This window comes from Alligator sinensis, unplaced genomic scaffold, assembly GCF_000455745.1.
Source record: "Alligator sinensis unplaced genomic scaffold, ASM45574v1 scaffold277_1, whole genome shotgun sequence".
Classification (NCBI taxonomy): Eukaryota; Metazoa; Chordata; order Crocodylia; family Alligatoridae; genus Alligator; species Alligator sinensis.
Window position 1 is genome coordinate 2,820,968 of NW_005841899.1, and position 21,106 is coordinate 2,842,073.

General features: G+C 45.0%; 1 protein-coding gene across 2 annotated transcripts in view; it reads right to left on the reverse strand.

Moving 5' to 3' along the window:
- Positions 1-21,106, reverse strand: part of DARS (aspartyl-tRNA synthetase) — a 79,800-nt gene that overhangs the window by 29,290 nt on the left and 29,404 nt on the right. For both annotated transcript variants that reach the window (XM_006018387.3, XM_025197579.1), the window contains exon 5: positions 1,963-2,065. In XM_006018387.3, coding sequence (XP_006018449.1) covers positions 1,963-2,065 — 103 coding nt within the window. The remainder of the gene's footprint in view (positions 1-1,962; positions 2,066-21,106) is intronic.

The following is a 21,106-nucleotide window of genomic DNA, read 5'->3' on the forward strand; positions in this document are numbered from 1 at the left end:
AAAATTCCTAGGCTTATGCCTAGAAAGAGAAAGGATGATCTGTTTGAATCTGATTTTTCTAACAAAAAATCAAAATAGGAATTAAAAGCCAACCCCTACCCAAATTGTTTTAGGTAAATACCATTTTTACTCAAACATAAGATAACCCTGAATATAAGACAACCCCCTCAATAACTGGATTCTATATATGGACAATTTATACATTTGTTATTATTTTCTAGGTACAGAATCTAAATTTTGGAGGTCTGCCTTGAATTTGTCCCGCTCTCACTACAGCAAGGAAAATAAATCTGGGAAGATGAGTCAGGTAGCCTCCTTCCTTTTTGCCCTCTTCTGTCTCCAGCCTTCTTTCTCCCACTCCTTACTATAAAAACCTGCTTTCCCCGAACACATGGAAATGAGGGGCAAATTCAAAGACACTGACATTGAAATAAATATAATTTACCATATAGGCAAATTACTACAGGTACCCATAGACTTCGTTTGTCCAGAATTGATGCATTTTACCTATTTACCTACTTACCCATAGTACAAACTATGCATGATATCAGTCCAAAGTCAAAAGACTCATGATGCACCACAGAGTTCATTGGACTAGGCCCCACCAAAGTAGACAACATTTCAAGCCACAGTGCAGTAGGTGTCAGAAAGCAGTGTTGGCTGATGCCACAGCTCAGTATGCATGTGTACTCCAGATATACCCCACAAAGGATCTACGTGTTAATTAGCCCCCACTCATTATTGGAACTGGGTGTTGTCACGAGTCCTGGGATGTTCCAGAAACTTATATGCAGATGGAGGCGTAGGGCAACCTGGTCCAGCTTCACCTCAAGGAGAACAGGACCATGCTAATCATGTGGCAGGCTGAGAGAAGGAGTGCTGAGTGAATTGTTTGGGGCCCTGCTTGGTGATGTTTGCCAGACACTTAAGGCTGGTGAAGAAACAGGAATCACTGGATCTGGGAAAGAAAGGTGCAGTTCAGCTGTGGGAATGAAGAGGAAGTGGAAATGTATTCAGTGTAGTGGCTCCCCATGACTTGAAAAAGGAGTTGGTACTGAGGGGGGGCTGCAATTAATGCTACCATTTATCTTATTCAGATGGGCTGCACTAACCAATCCTTGTGGAAGATTCCCCTCACTCTGTTTGCTGATTTTGGGACATGTGTTTTACAGTCATGCTCAGTGTTGGCTGCGTATAATCAGCTTCATTAGTTGGTTTCTAGTATTGAGCATGTGATACTTTTGGCAGCAGCTTAATGATAGACAATGCATTTAATGAGGTTTCCTTGTACGCAATTATAACACACGTGTTTTTCCCCAATGCTAATTGAGGGGGAAAAAAACTCATCTTATATTTGAGTAAATATAGTAGATCAAACTATAATCCCAAACCAAATGTTTTAGGAGCAGATATATGCCACAAGTTCTTAAAAATGTGTCAAGGGAAGGCAGAAGTGTTTTGTGCTTATGGTGTTAAACCAAGGGTTTTCACAACCTTTTTTAAGAACTGTACCCTTTTGGGTGGTGGTGCCCAGACGCCGAGCAGGGGGGGAAAGCTCACATGTGGCGGTGGGTGGCAGTGTGGGATGGTGAATGGTGGCCGCCATGTGCGAGCTCCACGCACCTCTTCCCCCATGTCCGGCGAGCCAGGTAGTGCATGTGTAGCCCACAGAGGGGCGCTGCTGCCCTTTGTGGCTCCCACCCCCGGGCTCTGCTCCTGGGAGGTTGCAGCGCTCCATCCCCACCTGCTTCCATGTACCCCCTAGGACCGTTTCAAGTATCCGCAGTTGACAACCCCTGTGTTAAACAGTTAAGTTTGTGGGCTTAATGCAAATTACTTGGTGACTAGTTTACAAAGCATATTTCCCTTACATGTATAATACAAATGGACAACATTTTTATAAAACCCTTTTTAAAAAGCATATCAGATATTTCACCCATGACTATTTGGTTAGAAAATTACCCTTTGAATGTGCAGCTCAACATCTTGTTGAGTACAGCCTCCAATTTTCTGATGCACTTTCCTCACAATACCTTCTACATCCACAATGCTCTCCTTGTTAATGCTGTCAATAAAGGAAGACAGTTTAATAATTTCATCACACTTCAAAGTACTAATTTAGTTATCAACCACTAAGGTGGACTTTAATCAGTATGTAATGCTGGAACAATACAAGAGATGAACATCGAAAGTAAAGTCATTATTATACACCAGATTGGCCAACCTGTACCATGAATATCACAAGAGTCATGGGCAGCCCATGTGGCATACAGCAGATCAGGGAGGGAACAGGCAGCACAGCAGGAGATAGAGCAGGAAGCAGAAGACAAAGCTAAATCAAGTAGGGAGCACAAGGGAGGAATTAGAAAGCAGAGCAGGAGATTGAGCAGAGTAGAGCAGAAAGCAGAGCAGCACATCAGGTAGAGGAATGGGATCAGAGTGGCACTCTGGAAATGTATGGGGCTGATTTGTGGCAAGCCTGTCTATACAATCACTGAGCTAGAACAAAATTCTTTGCTAAAAATTGCCAGCTCCAGCAAATTAATGTGTGTGTATGGAGGGGGGAGGGGTAGTAAAAGGGTGATTATTCAGATTTAAGCACTAGGCCTGTACGAAGCGGCAAGTATTTACTTCGGATTTGGATTCGGCCGATTCAGAGGACAGTGATTAGATTTGGAGATTTGAATCGCTGTCTTAATTCAATTTGGCCAAATTGGTTCTGAAAGATTTGGTGCCGTTTCAGAGATTCAGTCATAGACTGAACAGGCGGCTGACACAGCACCCTCCAGCAGGTAAGTCTGTTGGGGTTGGGGGGGGACTGGGGATGGGACAAGCTGCCCAGCTGGGTAGGGTGCGTTACTCGGGGAGGGGTGCAGGATGCGGGGGTGTCATGTGGGTGTGGCCTGCTCCAAGTGGAAGGCGGCAAGTGGCAGCTGGGCATAGCCTGTGCTCCCAACACTACCGTGCCCCCGCCTTGGCTGGGCAGCTTGTTCCAGCCCCAGCCCCGGTCCCTCCCTCCCCCATGGCCCTGCCCAACCCCAGACTTACCACCTGGAGGCAGCTGTGTCAGCTGCCTGTGTAGTCTATGGCCGAACCTTTTCCGAATTGATTTGGATGCTTGGAATTGACTTGGAGCTTTTAATTAGTCTCTCGATTCGATTTAGATTCAGAGATTTGGTCCCCGAATCAGGCCAAATCGCCTCTGAATCAAATCGGCTACTGAAGCTTCGCAAAGCCCTATTAAATCACTGATACTTCTGTCTGGGAATTTTATTTATTTTCCTTTAACAGAAAGATGAATCTGTTTTACTTGTAACCGAGTCAGACAGTAACATATCACAGAGACAGGCATCTTTTAAGGACAGATTTCAAAGCAGGATGCATATGTTGCGTCTGCTGAGTATAAAAGAATGACATTAAGAACAAAATTGAACAGGCACAGGTTTTGTTTGTGCTTTTGCTAGTGACGCCAAATGAGAAGGCTCTTTCAGCTACAACAACATGCTAACATTATGATTGTATGCATTTACTTTCAGAAAAAATACATTTCTTTGCAAACTGAGAGAACAGTAGCTTTCTGAGCCAAAGCAATTGTATACTTGGAGACAAAAAAGGTTTGGTCAGGTTTGATTTCTTGACTTGTTTGTTGTCACTTTTGTGATTCACTTTCTTCTGTGATAAGTATTTGAGAACTTAACACACTTTTGGACTTCAGAACCCAATGTTCATCATGTACAGAGCATCTGCAACCTATATATAATAAATACAGCATGGAAAGAGTTTGCTGCTCTAATTAGCCTATTTTCAGATACAGATGAACTGTCCTCTAACAGCTCATTTAAATCTAGAAGTGGGCACCTTCATTAAAACATTTCTATCGTGCCTTTTTTTGTTGCAATTATCCTGCCTGGACTAAGAAAATGTTAATTTTCCCTTTGTCCCAAAAGCCTGTCTTTGATTAAAAGCAGTAAGTTAGAGTTATACAGAAAAGCAATTTCATTCTGGACACTACTGATCCATATTAATTTCATTACCATTTTACTGGAAAAAAATCATCTCAAAATGACAGCTAGTCTTAGGGCATATGCCTGAGGTTGTGCTTATTTTGTTCAGTGCTGGATCTCCTCAATGATATAGTGAAAACGAGAGTCACTAAGTCAGTGCCTCCACTTAGTGAAGAAGAGATAGGGAGCTAAGCTTTATATTATCCTGCTATCTTCTAAGCAGTCAGTTAAAAGACAGGATGTGAAATTAGGAGTGTATATACAGGGTTTTGAGCTAAATGTTTCCTTGAAGTTTAGATTTTTCATCTTTTTTTTTGGTACCATAAGTACACTGGCCTGCAATGTCACTCTCAAAGCATAACACAAGTAGTTTCATTCTACATACTAAACGATGTACAGTGGCTAACATAGAAAGGATTTCTGTCATCTGTAAGAATGTAAAAATTACCAATTACGGCAACTGAGCCTTGAAGATGCGTGCCCTCTCACTGTTTCTACTTAACTCTACTTGTTTAATTCTCTCTGCTGGCTCTTAGTCCTTTAAAGTGATATTACAGAAGACTATGGCTGTGTAAACACATTCAAATCATCCAGAGCCACTCTCCCAGGTTAGCTTTCCCGAGACAAAAACTGACCCCTACAAGATCAGAAAGAACAGCAAAGAGCCTGTATATGGATGTTGTGCTGCCCAGGATTCCCTAGAGCAGCAGTTCTCAACCTTTTTTTGTACCAGGACCCATTTATAAACATCAATGGCCTGTCCCAACCCAGTGACCCTCACTCCTGACTTGCTGCCCCTGCCTCCCCTCCCCTGTGTGGGGTAGGGGGTGGGTGTGTGGGGCAGGAGGGGCCCCAAGTAGCCCCTTGCAGGCTGGAACTCTACCAGCCTGCAAAGGAAAACCCATGGTTTCCCATATTTTAAAGTTTGTTGATCCATTTTTTTTTAAAGTTTGTTCGTGATCCTTTCATATATTCTTGCGATCCACTTTTGAGTCACGACCCATGGGTTGAGAAATGCTGCCCTAGAGAATGCAGCTTTTTGGGGTTTTAAATTTGGGGTTTTTTTTACGTGAACAGAGGCAGGGATTTTCAGGGTCACAGATGGTAGGGGGCAAGATCTGTGTCGTGTGCAGCAGAGTCCTCTGGTCTCTCCCCTCTCCCATGTTGTGCTGAAGTCCAGCTAAGGCTGTGCAAGGAATATGCTTGTATGCTTTCCGGCACCCAAGGACTGCAAGGCGATTCAGGCAAGGAACAAGCCAGGAGCAGAACATGCCCCTTAAGTGCTTCTGTGTTGGGCTTTTCCAGCCAGAAGCACCCAAGGGGCATGTTCTGCTCTCTGCTTGGCTGGGACTGACACACGCTCTCCCTCCCCCATGGGAGGAAGAGAAAAGCAATGCACACTGGAATTGCGAAGGATGGCTCTGTCTGTACAGAAGTTCCGTCTCCTGACAGATATTCTCCATGGAGCCACTTCACTTGGGTGGTTCCCAAGTTATTTTTCTGCCCAAGCAGCCACTTTTATTGTGGGAGAAAAATTATGAGCTCCTGGGCTAGGGACAGAAGTTACACAAACTGGTTTAAGTGATGAGAAACTGGTTTAAACCTGTAACAGAACAGTTCAGTGCACATAAACTGGTTTCAAAATGACTGAAACTGGTTTAAGATAAACCTGGCTGAATGCAGTATCAGACTTAAACTTAGGTTAAACTAGTTTATGGAACTTCTGTCCCAGATCCCTTCTTGCTTCAAGTTAAATCACAACCCCCCAGCATCCCAGGATGCTTTACAGCCTTGGGCTGTGCTGTGCTATCTGCTCCAGCAGAGCAGGGTTGGCCCTGCCTCTCTGCTCTCTAGCCAGAGCAGTGAGGGCTGGCAGACAAGGGGATGGGGGTGGGAAACTCGGCTGAGGACACAGCCTGGCAGGGACAGAGCAGCCCTTGCCAGACTTTCCCCTGCTGGAGTGGAGGGGGTGGGGGTATGGGCCAGCAGGCACAAGTGGAGGGTAGAGAAAGAGGTTTAAATCCCCTCCATGGCCCACAGGACCCCAGCACAGATCTCCATGGTGGGGGCTGCCATGCTTCTCTGCCCTCTGTGCCCCCCACTCTGCTCACTGCTCGAGTGGGGGAGAGGGCAGCCCCTGCCGGGGTTTTTTCCCTCTTTCCTCAATCAAGTGGAGAGCAGGGGGCACTGGCCACACTCCAGCCAGGGCTGGCAGGGTGAGGCAGGGAAGGTGGGGTTTAATACCCTCCCGCCCCTGTCCCAGTGGCACTTGCATGGGACCCCAGCAGCAGCTCCTCCCAGACCCACTTGGTGTTTACATGGCAGGAGCAGGGGGCATGGCCAGACACTGGTCGCAATCTTGGGTTGTCAAATACTTTTGATTTCGCTTAACGCTCGTGTTTTCAGGAACCAATTAACAGTGCTAAGCGGGAGTTGCCTGTACACCATTTGTGCATCAAGTGACCGCACCAGCCATGCCCAGTTAGGATCCCATTTAGAGCCTTCCGTGTTTTTTTGCGGAGGTCAAAACCAGGAGGTTTTACTGTTGGGTCGAAATTAGATGTTTATTCTGAAAGGTGGTTTCATTCCAGGTTTTCCTCCAAGATACTATGCTATCATGTCCTACAAGGGCTTGTAAATGTATCCACAAAGGTATCTGGGAGACCAACCGGTGAGCTGGAGGTTCTTTAAATCTCTATGGATGGGAAGGTCTGGGTTGTCATTCATGCGGATGACCTCTCTGCATGTAGCTTAATTGAGGCGAATGTCTGGAGGAACAACATTGGCCAACACTGGTAAAAACTTAATTGGTGTAGATTTCAGGGTTCCGGTGATAGTATGTATTGCAGAATTTAATTGGACATCCGTGCATTTGGTATGAGTGCTAACAGCCCAGACAGGTGCACAGTACTCAGCCGTTGAGAAGACCAGTGCCATAGCAGAGGTGTGGAGTACTCCTACAGCTGCGCCCCAGCTTGCTCCGGCAAGTTTGCACACTATGTTCACCTGACTCTTAATCTTCGCAGCTATTTTTTTTAAGACAATTACAAAAGGTTACGGTGTGGTCGATCATCACACCTAGGTAGGACGGAGTTGGATCATGTTGTAATTTTTCTCCGCAAAAAGTGATGTTGAGATGAACACGTGCTTTGTGGTTGTTGAGGTGAAATGCTGAGAAGACAGACTTAGCTGGATTTGGTCACAGCCTCCACTTGCAGAAATATTCTGCCATTATTGATAGATCCAATGTCAGCATCTCTTCAATCTCTTTGAAGGTCCTTAACTTTGTTGTTAGTGCCAGATCGGCACAAGCAAAATTTCCTCAAAGAAGTAGCAGGCATATCACATATATACATGTTGAAGAGAGTCGGAGCAAGAACACTTCCCTTTGGGAGGCCATTATTTAGAGTCCTTGGTCTGCTCACTTTGCCTTGGAGGCTAGTTGCATGCAAAGCTAACAGGCTGACAAATTCACCTTTTTAAAAATCAGGATTTTATTTGGGTGACAATCTATTCTAAATTATTACTTAAAACAAAGTTCTCTAAGGGGAAGAATGGCATAGGCATGCAGAGTGATACAAAAAATATCTAAATGAAAAGTGTTGCTTTATAGTTGATTCTGTTTGAAGTTTTTCAGAAAGTCTGGGGGCAACAGCAGTATGTTTTTGGGTTAAAAAAAAAAGCAATGTAGGAAGATGAAATGTGAGCACAGGATGTTGTACTAAATGATGCACAAATGCATCTACTAGCTCCCTCTTCCTTTAAAGAGACAGTAAAAACAAAGTTTTTCTTTTCAGTAATGTCTTTCTTGAGCTTGAAAACAGCTGGGCTGAGATTCACCCATTTCTTTTTTCATGTAAGCACCCCAGCAACTGCTCAGACACTAATTTGCTAATCTAAATAAGTGCAGCATTTTAATTGAAAATAGAAGTTTTATACCTGTTAAAAGCAATTTTTCTTCCCTTCCCATTAGAAATTCAAATTTCACCTCAATGAAGAAAACATTCTCCAGAAAAAAGATAATATTATTAAAGACCAACTGATTTGGTAGACTTGCTCTTTACTCTATGTTTTAATTCCAGTGCTCATGGCTGGCACTACTAAAAGTTGTTCTTTGGATTTTGGTTTAAAGACTTATCCTATTTATAAATAAAAATGTAGAAGCAAGTCAGCAAAAGTGCAACTCATTCTTTATTAAATGTAAAACACTATTAGCTTTTCTTCTTATAGGTACATACATTATCTTTATAATCTATGTTACCAGCCTTTTCACTTGCTACATACCGTATGTACTTGAATACAAGACAATCCTGACATCCCCCTCCCAGTAACCAGATTCTATATATGGAAAATCTGTAAATTCGTTATGATTTTCCAAGTACAGAATTCTAAGTTCTGGACAGCTGTTTTGAATCCTCCCAACACTGCAACAGCAGGGAAGAAGGGGCTGGGGAAAGGGATAAGATGGCCCCCTTGGCCGCTGCCCTGCCCACTTCTTTCCCCTGCAGCCTTCCTGCCCCCTTGCCCCCCAACTCCGCAAAGCCTTTGATCCCCCAGTCTCCCCCCCTTCCCCCCCCCCAAACTCCCCAGTCTCTGCCCCTTCCCCTCCCCACACTCCCCAGTCCCTGCTGGGGCTGCTCCATCCCAAAGCACAGCACATGGAAGCTGAGCCCTTGCCTGGCCATACAGTAGTGTTGGCTCTGCTCAGATTGGTCAGGCAGAGGAAGGAGTTTTCATGTGCTCCGTGCCCAAGAGAGACCCCAGCTCTAGCCAGCAGTGAGCTGCACATGGCAGTAAGGGGAAAGGAAGGGGGTGAGCTGGGGGGCAGAACTTGCAGAGAGGATGGGGGGGAGGGGAGGGGGCAGGAAGCTGCTGTGGGTCTCACTCTGGCCCTGACAGGCTCAGCAGCAGCTGCCTGCTCCCCACTCCACTTTGTATTGAATATAAAAAGAATAGGCTTTCCCCTCCATGCTAAGTGGGGGGTAGGGGAGGAGCAGGGAACCTCTTATATTCAAGCAAATACGGTACTTAAGGTCATATCATAGTATATTCTTCAAATTAAAATACATAGGACTGATGTGCCACAAAAGGTAGCAAAGTCAAGTATGTAAGAATTGGGAAATTCCAAAAGCTACACCCCGCCCATGTTAACTTCCCTAGATTGCACATCCCATACACTTTATTATTTAAAGCAAGCTTTTATTCAAGAAAGAAAACATGTACAAAATATGGTACCCAAAATACAGTCAGTTTAAAAGTACAAGAAAATTCATTGGATTAACTGGAAAAAGGCATTGGATATGTAACCTTAATACTTGGTTTACACAGCTTACAAATCCTGCACTAACTGAGCTTACAAATTTTGTTCTGGACAAAAAACAATTACAGAAAAAGCTGTAAAGCTCATCTGGCGTGCACTTTAGAAGCACTATCAGTTCTTGATCCAGCACCACTAAACCTATTACAATCTTCTGCTTTAGCAACAATGCTTACAAACCAAACCGTTGTGTAATTGCCCATGCACACAGAAGCATTATATTAAGTGCAGAGCTTATACAGCTCATCAGAATTTTCTACTGCATATGCTCACTCTTGCATTTACAAGTATGCAGAATTTTAAAAACATTTTTGTTAAATAACTACAAAGTGTGCTCTTGCTCATTTAGACAACATATAGAATACAAGTGAAGATTTAAGTCACGAGCCCTGCATGAAGTACGTTCAGCACAATTTAGGAGACAGGTTCTTAGAGGGTAGAAACAATTTCATTTGGCTTTGTTCGGCATAAACTGCAAGTGAGAGCAGTCTCAAATCTTCTGTAATGGCTTAAAGCTATTGCTAACTTATGGACAATTCCAGTAATTTAATAGAAGTGTCTATAGTTTAACCTAAATCTACTAGGAGTGTGTTTTTAAGTAATATGACTATATACCTGCTGGTAGATATTGCAGACATGTTTTAGAGCAGGGCTATCCCACAGTGGAAGTTTCTCAGTAGAATTCCTTTATACCGGCAAACTCATACAGAGAAAAAAAAAAAAACTTACCTGAATCATCTATATGTAAGTCAGTCAAAAACCAGAACAATATCGTATATCAACAGTTAATTTATGTTGCTAAAATGCGAGTAGCTAGACTAGAATACTTGAAAGAAAAATGGTCGAACCAATACTGATAATACTTCAGTCTTCATATTTCTATGCAGGTATTTAATAAGACTCATAAGTTGAATTACCTTCATATAGCAACCTCTGCCTTTAGTTTATACTAGGCACATCTACACAAGATGTTTATTGCACAGCTGACTAATTAACTGCACAGTAAATGTCTCAGCATCTACACATGCACCCCTATTAGGCATCACAGCAGTGCATGTGTAGATGCCGATCCAGCTAGCTGAGGCCTGAGGTACCCTCATGCCCCAGCCAGCCCCGCTGCAGCACACTGAGCTAGGCTGGAGCAGCCTCAGAGTGGCAGGCTGACTTCCTTGGCCCCCTGCCAGCTGGGGTTGCTCCAACCCAGCTCTATGTGCTGGGCGCATGTGTAAACAGCGCACCTGGGAGTATCCTGGGAGCAATAAGCTCTGCAGTTTATTGCTGCACATTAATGGCATGTGTAGATGTGCCCCCTGTAACTTTCTTTCAACAAAACCAAAACAAAAATGTGATACTAAAATGGTCACTGAATGTCTACTCATCTGTAAGCTGATTAGTCAACACTTTGTCCTAACCACATGATTGCATTGCAGCAGTCTATGTGACAACAACTTGCATCAACGGCTTCCTACTGAAAGCAAAATACTAAAATAGCTACTTTATAATGAATCACTTTCTATTAGTTGTTATTTGATCAACATAATGTATTTATTGATATTTTAGAAGAATATATTAAACAGTTCTTGGCTGAGAAAAGTTCTCTGCAAGTCCCCACAAAAACAAACTCTATAAAACAAATTGATTCTCTATTTACAATAACTTTATTAAATCTATCAGTCATCTAACTGTTAATATGTATAATATGTGCACTATCTTGTTCTTGGCAGCCTCATAAAAAGAAACAAAGTATTCCATAAAGAAAAACTATGCTGAAGTTAAGGTTTTGGGTATAAACACCCTGATGTAAAAAAAAAAGTGGCAAAGATAAAGTTCCACATATATTTGCTATGCTTCTTGAACATTTGTATGTCACCACCTTTATGCACTAAATAAAGTAAGAGCATACATTTTCTCTGCAAACTTGCGTACAAGTATAACTTACGTCATAATTGTCAATGTTCCAGAATACTTTTATTAACTTTATATTTTAAACAACTTCTTTTCTCTAACCTATCTCAACATTATTTTGTTAGTATCCATATATTGCATCCATATCGTTTCAATTTGTGTGAGAACATGGCTTTGGTCTAACCCAGAAAATAAGGCACACTACCTAAAAGCTACTTTACTTTGACATAATACACAGCTTTCCTTAAGTGGAATTAAAGGCTACAAATTAAATAAGAAGTCCAATTAATAGCACACTTACACAATGTATGGTGCATACCAGCAGGTTTTCACTATTATTCCCCATTATATTAGCAGGGATTCTCTGTAAATCACACCAGAAGTCCCCCCTGCAACCCAGTGGCTCTCAATTTTTTTTCCATTTCGTCACTTGCCACTAGGGCTGTGCAAAGCTTTGGTAGCCAATTTGATTTGGAAGAGATTCGGCCCGATTTGGCGGTCGAACCTCTGAACTGGAATCGAACCAGGAGACCCATTAAAAGGTCTGAATCAAAATCAGAAGCATTCAAATCGATTCAGAAAAGATTCAGAGATTTGGAAGGCAGGCTTGCAGGAAACAGAAACTGAGAAGAGGGAGGGGAAAGATGAGGGGGAAAGCCTGCTCTGATACTGACATCTGTAGCTGGTCAGTGACTGTGATCTTTCCCTGAGTTCCCTTCCAATCACAGTGCTCTGGGGGAGGGACACAGAAACAACATATAAGGCTGTGTGTGAAGTGATCTGTCTCTTTTGTGAGCTGCGTCTCTCATGGATCAGCAGTGCCTGAAAGGCTCTGGCTTCCTATCTATTCTATTGGTAGCTAGTCTCTCTTCTTTTGTGTTTTCCCTGACAGTGTGTCATCACTGTGCAGGAAAGCAAAACATACATATTACACACACATTTTGCAGGACACCAAACATTACGAAATGTGCTGGAAAGCCAGGTGCCAGGTCTTCTGACACGGAAGGGAGAGGGGGGAGGAAGAGAGTTGCAAGTTCCCCCTGCCCAAAACATAGAGGCACCCTCTTTCCTGGCAGCGATGAGTCTTTTGCTGCTAGTGGAAGCAAGAAGGTGGGAGCAGTGTCTGCATCTGCACCACCTCTACTAACACCAGTAATAATCACCAGCACCAGCATGACAGTCTCCACCCCAATTTCAGTTCCCAGCATAAGCCTTCCAGTGCCAGAGGAGGATCTGGATCTGGAAGCAGAGGAGCTGAGTGCCACAGCTAAAGAAATTCTGGGGAGGGAGGGGGAAACTGAATTTGTGCTCCACAACCCCTCAAAGTTCCTCTAGAGACAGGTCTCTTCTGGAAGGCACTTCGGAGGAGGTTGTGGGGGCAGGTGGCTCAGCTCCTCCTATTGTTATCCCCCTCCTCACTAGGCAGAGGCACAAGGCAGGATCAGCTTGTTACAGGCCAATCAGCTTGACCTCAATCCCCAGTAAGATCTGGAGAAAATTATCAGAGACCCTTCCTGATAAGCTGGCTGATGGCTACATCCTGAGGGACAGCCAGCACAGGTTTGTTGCAGGTACGTCTTGCCTGACCAATCTCATCTCCTTCTATGACCAGGTGACATATCACCTGGACAAGGGAGAAGAGACTGACATCATACATCTGGACTTTAAAAAAAGCCTTTGATCTGGTGTCCCATGACTGCCTCATGGAAAAACTGGCCAACTGTGGCCTCGATTACACCACAGTCCGATGGCTGGGAAACTGGCTCTGAGGTCAGACCCAGAGAGTAGTAGTCTATGGTAGCGAATCATTACGGCGCTCCGTGACCAGTGGTGTCCCCCAAGACTGTCCTTGGATCAGTTCTCTTTAACATTATCAACGATGTGGACATTGGTGTCAGAAGTGCACTGACCAAGTTCGCCAATGACACTAAACTTGGGGGCATAGCATCCACACCTGAGGATAGGCTAGTGATCCAGACTGACTTGGATAAGCTTAGTAAGTGGGTGGATACAAGCCTGATGACGTTCAATACCGATAAATGCAAGGTACTCCACCTTGGGGAAAACAACCCACAGCATACTTATAGGCTCGGCAGAGCTACGCTTGCCAGTTGCTAGCACCACGGCTGAAAGAGACTTGGGGGTCATGATTGACCACAAGATGAACATGAGCCACCAATGTGATGTCGCAACCAGTAAAGCAAACAAACTCTGGCTTGCATCCGTAGATGCTTCTCAAGTAAATCTCAGGATGTCATCCTCCTGCTGTACTCGGCCTTGGTGAGACTGCAGCTGGAGTACTGCATCCAGTTCTGGGCTCCACAATTCAAGAAGGATGTCGATAAGCTTGAGAGAGTCCAGAGGAGAGCCATGCGTATGATCAGAGGGTAAGAGAATAGGCCTTATGAAGACTCCTCAGCCATGGGACTCCTCAGCCTGGAAAAGTGCAGGCTCAGGGGGGACTTGGTGGTTGCTTATAAGTACATAAGGGGTGTGCATTTGGATCTAGGAGAAAGTCTGTTGACCAGAGCGCCCCAAGGGAAAGCAAGGACCAACGGTCATAAACTCCAAGACCGTTTTAGGCTGGACATAAGAAAAAAATTCTTTACTGTCCGAGCCCCCAAGACCTGGAATAGACTCCCTCCAGAAGAGGTGCAGGCACCTACTCTGGACTCATTCAATAAAAGTTTGGATGTTTATCTTGCTGGGATCCTTTGACCCAAGCTGACTTCTGCCCCTGGGGTAGGGGGCTGGACTTGATGATCTTTAAGGTCCCTTCCAGCCCTAACGTCTATGAAATCTATTAAATCTATGAACCCAGAAGTGGGTGGGTAGTGTAGCGTGGGATCATTTTGAGATGGCAGATGATCCCAGGTATGCTACCTGCCAGCACTGCCTAAAGCAGATCAGCCGGGGCAAGGAGAAGAAACACTTCAATGCTGCTGCCTCTCAGGAGGCAGCACCCCTTTGCCCTTGTTCCTCCTCAGCCTGGCACCAGTGGGAGAGTGCCCAAAAAGAAGTCCCCCGCTTCCACCAAAGCCTCCATCCCCAAGAAGCAGAGGCAGGCCACCCTGGACCAGTGCAGGAAAGGTGGAGACAAAGCGAGGGATGTTCCCAAGGTGAGTGAGGTCACCCAGAGCATTGGGGAGATGCTTGCTCTAGATGGCCAGCCCTTCTCCTTAGTTGAGTGTCCAGGGTTCAAGTGGCTCATGGTGCTCGTGGCCCCATCCTACCAAGTGCTTGCACACACCACCTTTAGCAGGATGGTGGTGCCCTCCCTGTATGAGGCATGCAGGGAGTACTTGAGGGAGGAGCTGCAGAAAGCAGGGCTGTAGGTGGCCAAGCACTTCACCTCGGACATTTGGAGCAGCCAGGGTGGAGATTATGCCTACCTCTCCCTCACAGGGCACTGGTGCTATCAGTCAGGGTGTTGGTGGGCTCTCCTTCAAGCAGAGGTGATGGATGAGTCCCACATGGCAAGGGAGATCCTGGTGGCCATGAACTGCATGGTGCAGGGGTGGCTCGCTGGGCAGGGCAAGCTCACTTGTGGGTTCATGATCATCAACAATGGTGGCAATATCATGAAGGTGGTGCGTGATGCCAATTTGGCTGGCATCCGCTGTGTGGCACACAAGTTCCACCTTGTAGTCAGGGATGCCTTGGAAGGGACAGGGCTCCCAGTGGCAGCGCCATCACTATCACTACCAGCCAGCTCATTTCAAAATGCAGGAAGGTGGTAGGGTACTTCCACCGGAACATCAAGGTGGGCAACATGCTGCAGGACAAACAGGCAGAGCTGAGCATCCCACAGCACAAAGTCATGCAGGATGTGGAGACTCGGTGGAACTCCACATACAGGTATGCTGGAAAGGCGGTCGCGGAACAGAAGGCCATCCGTGAGATGGCCTTGCTCTGGGAGATTGGGATCAGTGGCCCCCTTAACAAAATGAAGTGGGATACCATCTCCCAGATCTTGGTGGTCCTCAAGCCATTCCTCGAGGCCACCGAGACCCTTAGTACTGGCGATGCCCATAGTGAAGGAGCTTGAGAATGAAATGGAAAAACGTTCCAGGGGATCGATGTTCCGGGCTGGGGCAAGCCACTTTCACCAGAGGTACAGGCACTGGCGAAGCAGCTGAAGAAGGGCATCAAAAAACAGTTGGATCCGTTGTGGTCCAGTATGTTCCACATGATGGCGGGAATGCGTGACCCGAGGGTGTAGGGGAGCGTCTGCAGCAGCAAAACCCTCCATCACTGGACAGAGGTGCTAGTGAACCGTTAGGGAGGCAGAAGGTCACAGGTGGAGGGAAGTGGAAGAGGGGGATGCACTTTCCCGTGCCAGCACTCCAACCAATCTCTTCCACCAATGTGGGCCAAGGGCATGGCTTCAATGTTGGGGTCCAGAGGCACCAGACCCCACCACCCTGCAGGTAGCGCATAGGCCTCTTGCCGAGGACGTGGAGCTGCTGCACTACGACCCCTTAGCCTATTGGGCAACCTGTAGCCAGGTGCGTCACGATCTGGCCACAGTTGCCCAGGAACACCTGTCCTGGGGATGTTGCGACACCCCACTGCACCTCCTTGGATCCTGGTTTGATGGAGCAGCTGATGTTCCTGAAGGTAAACTTCCCACTGCTGGGGCTCCCCAAACTCCATGTGCAGACAGAGCGAGTTCCACCTTCCTCACTCCACACCTATTTGCTTTTTTAATTTGCTTTCCAAACCATTAAATGGCCTGCTTTCAGAGCCGGAGGTGACAGTTTAGTTTATCACAAGCCAGCAGGGGAAGAACATCTCCCTGCTGAGCTCCTGTGCCAGGAAGAACTTGGGAAGTATGGGTTGGTGCTATGGGGAAGGAAGAGGCCCGGGTCCTGGGCATGACCTAAAACTGAACCCTGCCAGGGTAGGGAGGTGTGGTGGGACTGCTGGTGGCACGGCAGCCCCAGGAAGTGCCCAGACCTGTAAGATCTTTGAGAGACCTGAGGCTTACTGGTTGCAGTGGAGTTGTGAGGGTGAGAACAGACAGGCAGCTTAGATCTGACCTGATGTACCCTCGACTGGTCTGTGCTGGGGCCAGGACCCAAAGGGGGGGGGTGTTGAAGGCTTACCAGGGGCCCACCGCAAGGAATGCCCAATGCAAGAGGCTTGGAATTCTGACTGGCCTGAAGGCGAGGCCAGGGCCTAAGGGGGAGCCAAAAAACCCAGAGAGGGGACCAGAGCTGGAGGGGGTGAAAGATGCAACCTACAAGGCATGGGCCGCAGTGTAGGGAGGCTATGGAGCTGCGGAATGGATGCCACCCCTAGACATCAGGGACCTAAATGGGCGGCCTCCCGCCTGGGTAACATTTGAATCAGTTTTCCATCCCGACGTGGCAGACGAAAGAGGGGTGGGCAGTTGGCCCAGAAACAGGTAGACAGGACGAGATCTAACCGGCACTGGGAAGTCCCCGTTACAGGATACCATCCCTGCTGCATTCATCCCACTCTGCCTTAGCGCACACAGGCAAACACAGTTCTTTGGGTCAATCTGATATCTTTTATTAGACCAACTAAATAGTTGGAGAAATATCTTTTAGCAAGCTTTTGGGTTTAAAAACCCTTTGTCAGGCTGAGGAACCATCTGCAGTTGGTATGTGTGCTCTTCTTGGATGGAATGAATAGTAAATAAGTTCCTGAGTTTTTGTATCTAGGAGGTTGAAGCAAAGTTCATAGGCTCGTCTGTGAAAAGTGTTTTATAAATTCCCTTTAATGATTAGACCTGAGAGGTTGGAGAGTGGTTTTCTTGTGAGAAATGTGTCCCCACTGGTAACTGCGTGTTCTTGTCTTTAATAGATTTCCATTATGCATTCATTCTGGTGTGCAGTTACTGCTTGGTCTCTCCTACGTATTTTTCATCAGGGCATTTGGGGCACTGGACGAGATATACAAGTTTCTGGAGGTGCAGCGGTTGGATCCAGGAATGGTGATGGTTCTGCTGTGGGGAGTAGTAATTGTGGGGATACTGTAAATATCTTGGCAGGTTTTACATTTTTTGTCATGGCATGGTCTGGATTCATTTGGTGCATTTGAGGCTGTAGGAAGTTTGGTTCTGGTGATGAGGTTAACGAGGTTCGGTGCTTGTTTGAATTTACAAACCACTTTTCACAGAAGGGCCTATAAGCTTCGCTTCATCAACCTCCTAGATACAAACACTCATGGATTCAATATAGACACTGGATTTATGACACACTATAACCTGCCTAACATTTGACTCCCCAGGTACCTCTCCACTTTTACCTGCTACGTCCCCCTTCCCTCCACCCCCCAGCTTGTGTCTCACCCCAATGCCTCAATTTACATTTTCACTGACTGGCTTTCTTGCATGCAGACCAGCCTCTGGCTTCTTTCCTATTCATTCCATCCAGGAAGAGCGCACAAACCAACTGTAGATGCTTCCCTCAGCCTGAGTTTTTAAACCCGAAAGCTTGCCAAGATATATTTCTCCAACTATTCAGTTGGTCTAATAAAAGATATCAGATTTACCCAAAGAACCTTGTCTGCCTATGTCCTTAGACCAACACAGCTACAACCTATACCCCTTAACATGCACAAGTGATACGAGTTTTGCTTTCAAAAGTTTGACGGGCACTTTCACAGAAACCCCTGCACCTATCGCCTTGAAACTTGGCAGGCTTCATGGCCTTGGGAGGAGCTACCATCCCCGCTGTTTTCATCCAAGTCTGCAAAAAAATGATGAAGTTATAGGAAGTTATAGGTATTTTAGTGATTACCCATTATAGTCTATAGCTGAATCTCCGAATCTGCACCAAATCTCTGAATCCGAATCGGCTGAATCGAATCGGGAGAGTGACTTGAATCACCGTCCCTCTGAATCAGCCAAATCAAAATTGAACACCTGACACTTTGCACAGGCCTACTTGGTGGCGGGGCCCCGCCAGCTGGGTGACCGATCACCAGGGAAGTGAAAACTGCGGCTTATTTAAAACTGCGGTTTTTGCTTCCCTGGAGATCAGCAGCAAACGACCTGGCTGGCGGTGCCCCTCTGTTAAGCAGTGGCTGGAGGGGCAAGAGACATAATGAATAGTATTAAAGGAGCTGCTGCAGGGGGCACTTCCAGCACAATTTACTGAGATCCCTATATATTATATATGCAATGTGTTTAAAGACTGAACTTTTGGGTGGTATCCACATAGTTGACTTTTGTGAATTCTGTCTTTTATATAACTGCACACCTGCAGAAATGCACTTTTCAAAGACTTGTAAATCAAAAAAATTAAAGCCCAACCTAAACCCTACTGAAGTGAACAAGTCTTTTCAATGGTTTTAATGGAAATTAAGATCTGTAGTGATCAAGGTCAGTTTTCTGTGGAATGTACAAACATGCTATTCAGTGAGGAGTCATTCCACGCTTCATTTTAACTGCCTGTTTCCAGCCACTTTGGTGCTATAGGTGTTCAAAAGAGGTTGTGAGAATTTTTCTATGAAGTATTTCCTTCCCACATTAATCATATTTAAAAAAGCTGAATCCCTATTGCTTATATTTGGTGGTAACGGGGGTGTGTGGGGGAGGAGGGAACATTACAAGGCAAACCATTCTGGAAAGTTTCAGTAGCGATAAATGACTAATCAGTGTCTGAATGGAAACCATAATTTAACTATATTGGTTCCTGATGGCCCTGGCTATAGTACCAAAGCACAATTTTACAATACTCAGACCTAACTAACTTCCTTAGAATTGGAGTCAATACCTTGCTTGCTACCTGTAAGTGAGCAACAGTAAGCTCGATAAAGAACCCTAAATTGATGCCACTTAGGATGACAGTACTTGACAACCTTAACTGTGCTGGTATACTCAGGGGTGAAAAAGTAGCCCTGGACAACATTTTTACACCCTTGTTAACTCATTTTAAGAGTGGCAAGGTATGCACCCCTTTCAGCACGATGGATGTAGGAGCAAAGCTAATGGAGACCTTTTGCCTTTAAGGTGGGCTTACATTAGATTATAATAAACGATGCAAGATTATTCCAATTCAATACTGCACACACATAATTACTGACTCAGATAAACTCTCCTGAGCAGCCTCACTTGATTTGCACCACTTTTATTTAAATTTTTAAAAAAATGAACGTGCTGAATCCAGCATAAGGAAATTCATCAAGGATGAAAATTAAAAATGAGGGGATGATTCCATTGGTTTTAAAAACCTGAATAAAATATCCAAAATGTTTAGGGTTGTCTTTCTTAATCAAAAATTGTATCTGCTATTTTGTGTGTGTAACTGCCAGGCACCATCTTAATGCAGTTGCCTAACAAAACATGAGCAAAAATGTAATTATCTAGTAAACAAGCAGTATATCATTCACTGTTTCTTCACATGCTAAAAATATGAGGATCTGAAAATATTAATCTATAATTGTTTAAATAAATAAATAAATAAATAAGTGATAGGTACCCAACACAGATGACAAAAAAAAAAAAAAAAAAAAAAAAAATTGTAAAGGCTCCATTTGGCTGCCAATTTACATTTTTGATAGCACATTCTTATTGTTTGGTATAACCTTGCTTTAAAAAATAAGAGTACAAATGGAAAAATAAATTTAAAATTGGTTATTTAATTAAGGTTTTCCACAAGCTAGAACCTTTTCTGCCCCTTTTTCCAAGGAAAGACTGAAACAAAGGGAGGTCAAGTTATGTTTGACCAAGGTCACACTAGGTCATTAACTGAAATCAGAATACAGAGTTTTCCTCTTCCTGCAGTACAAGCTGTACCAGGGAAAGGCCCGATGATCAAAACAAAACAAAAACCTGCACTGCCCATGCCCAATATTTTCGGGGAAAAAAATTTGCAAACTATTTTGGTTATGGACTTTAGTGCGTACAGGTGAACACTCTTACTGGTAGTCTTGGCAGAGGCCTGTAACAGGGCAAAGAGATAATTACTTCCTTACCTCTACAAAAAGTTCAAATGAAACAGAGCTAAGGTTTCCAGGTGGGGAAACCAGGGGAAGTTTTAAGTGACAGTATCCATGGCTTTCAGTGACACTACCACTATGATTCTTCTGCATAGACAGTATTTGAAATGCCTGATTATTAATACAGGGGTTTAGGTTGTACCCGTGTTGGTCTAAGGACATAGGCAGACAAGGTTCCTTGGCTGAATTTGATATCTTTTATTAGACCAACCCAAATGGTTGAAGAATAGCTATTAAGCAAGCTTTCGGGTTCAAAATCCTTTATCAGGGTAAGGAAGCTGCAGCAGTTGGTGTGTGCTCTTCCTGGATGGAATGAAAAGTAAAGAAGCCAGGGGTTGGGCTGGGCTGGGGAGTCAGTTGCCAGGCAGATTGTAATGTATCAAAAATCCAATGTCTACGTTTAGTCCATGATCTCTAGTATCCAGGAGGTTGATGAAATGGAGCTCATAGGCTCGTCTCTGGGAAGTGTTGTGTAAGTTTCCCTTGAGGATCAGGACTGAGAGATTGGAGAGAGAGTGGTCCTCCTGTGAGAAATGTGCCCCCACTGGTAATTGAGTGTTTCTGTCTTTGATGGATTTCCGGTGTGCGTTCATTCTGGTGCGCAGTTGTTGTCTGGTCTCTCCTACATATCTTCCATCAGAGCATTTGGTGCATTGGATGAGGTATACTACATTCCTGGAGGTGCAGCTGTAAGATCCTGGGATGCTGATGGCTCTGTTGTGGGGTGTGGTAATAGTGGGGGTGGTGGAGATGTGTTGGCAGGTTTTGCATTTCTTGTCCTGGCATGGTCTGGATCCTTTTGGTGTGTTCTGGGGTTGAGGAAGTTTGCTTCTGGTGATGAGGTTGGTGAGGTTTGGTGCTTGTCTGAAGGCTAGGATGGGTGGCTCTGGGAAGATCTTTTTAAGAA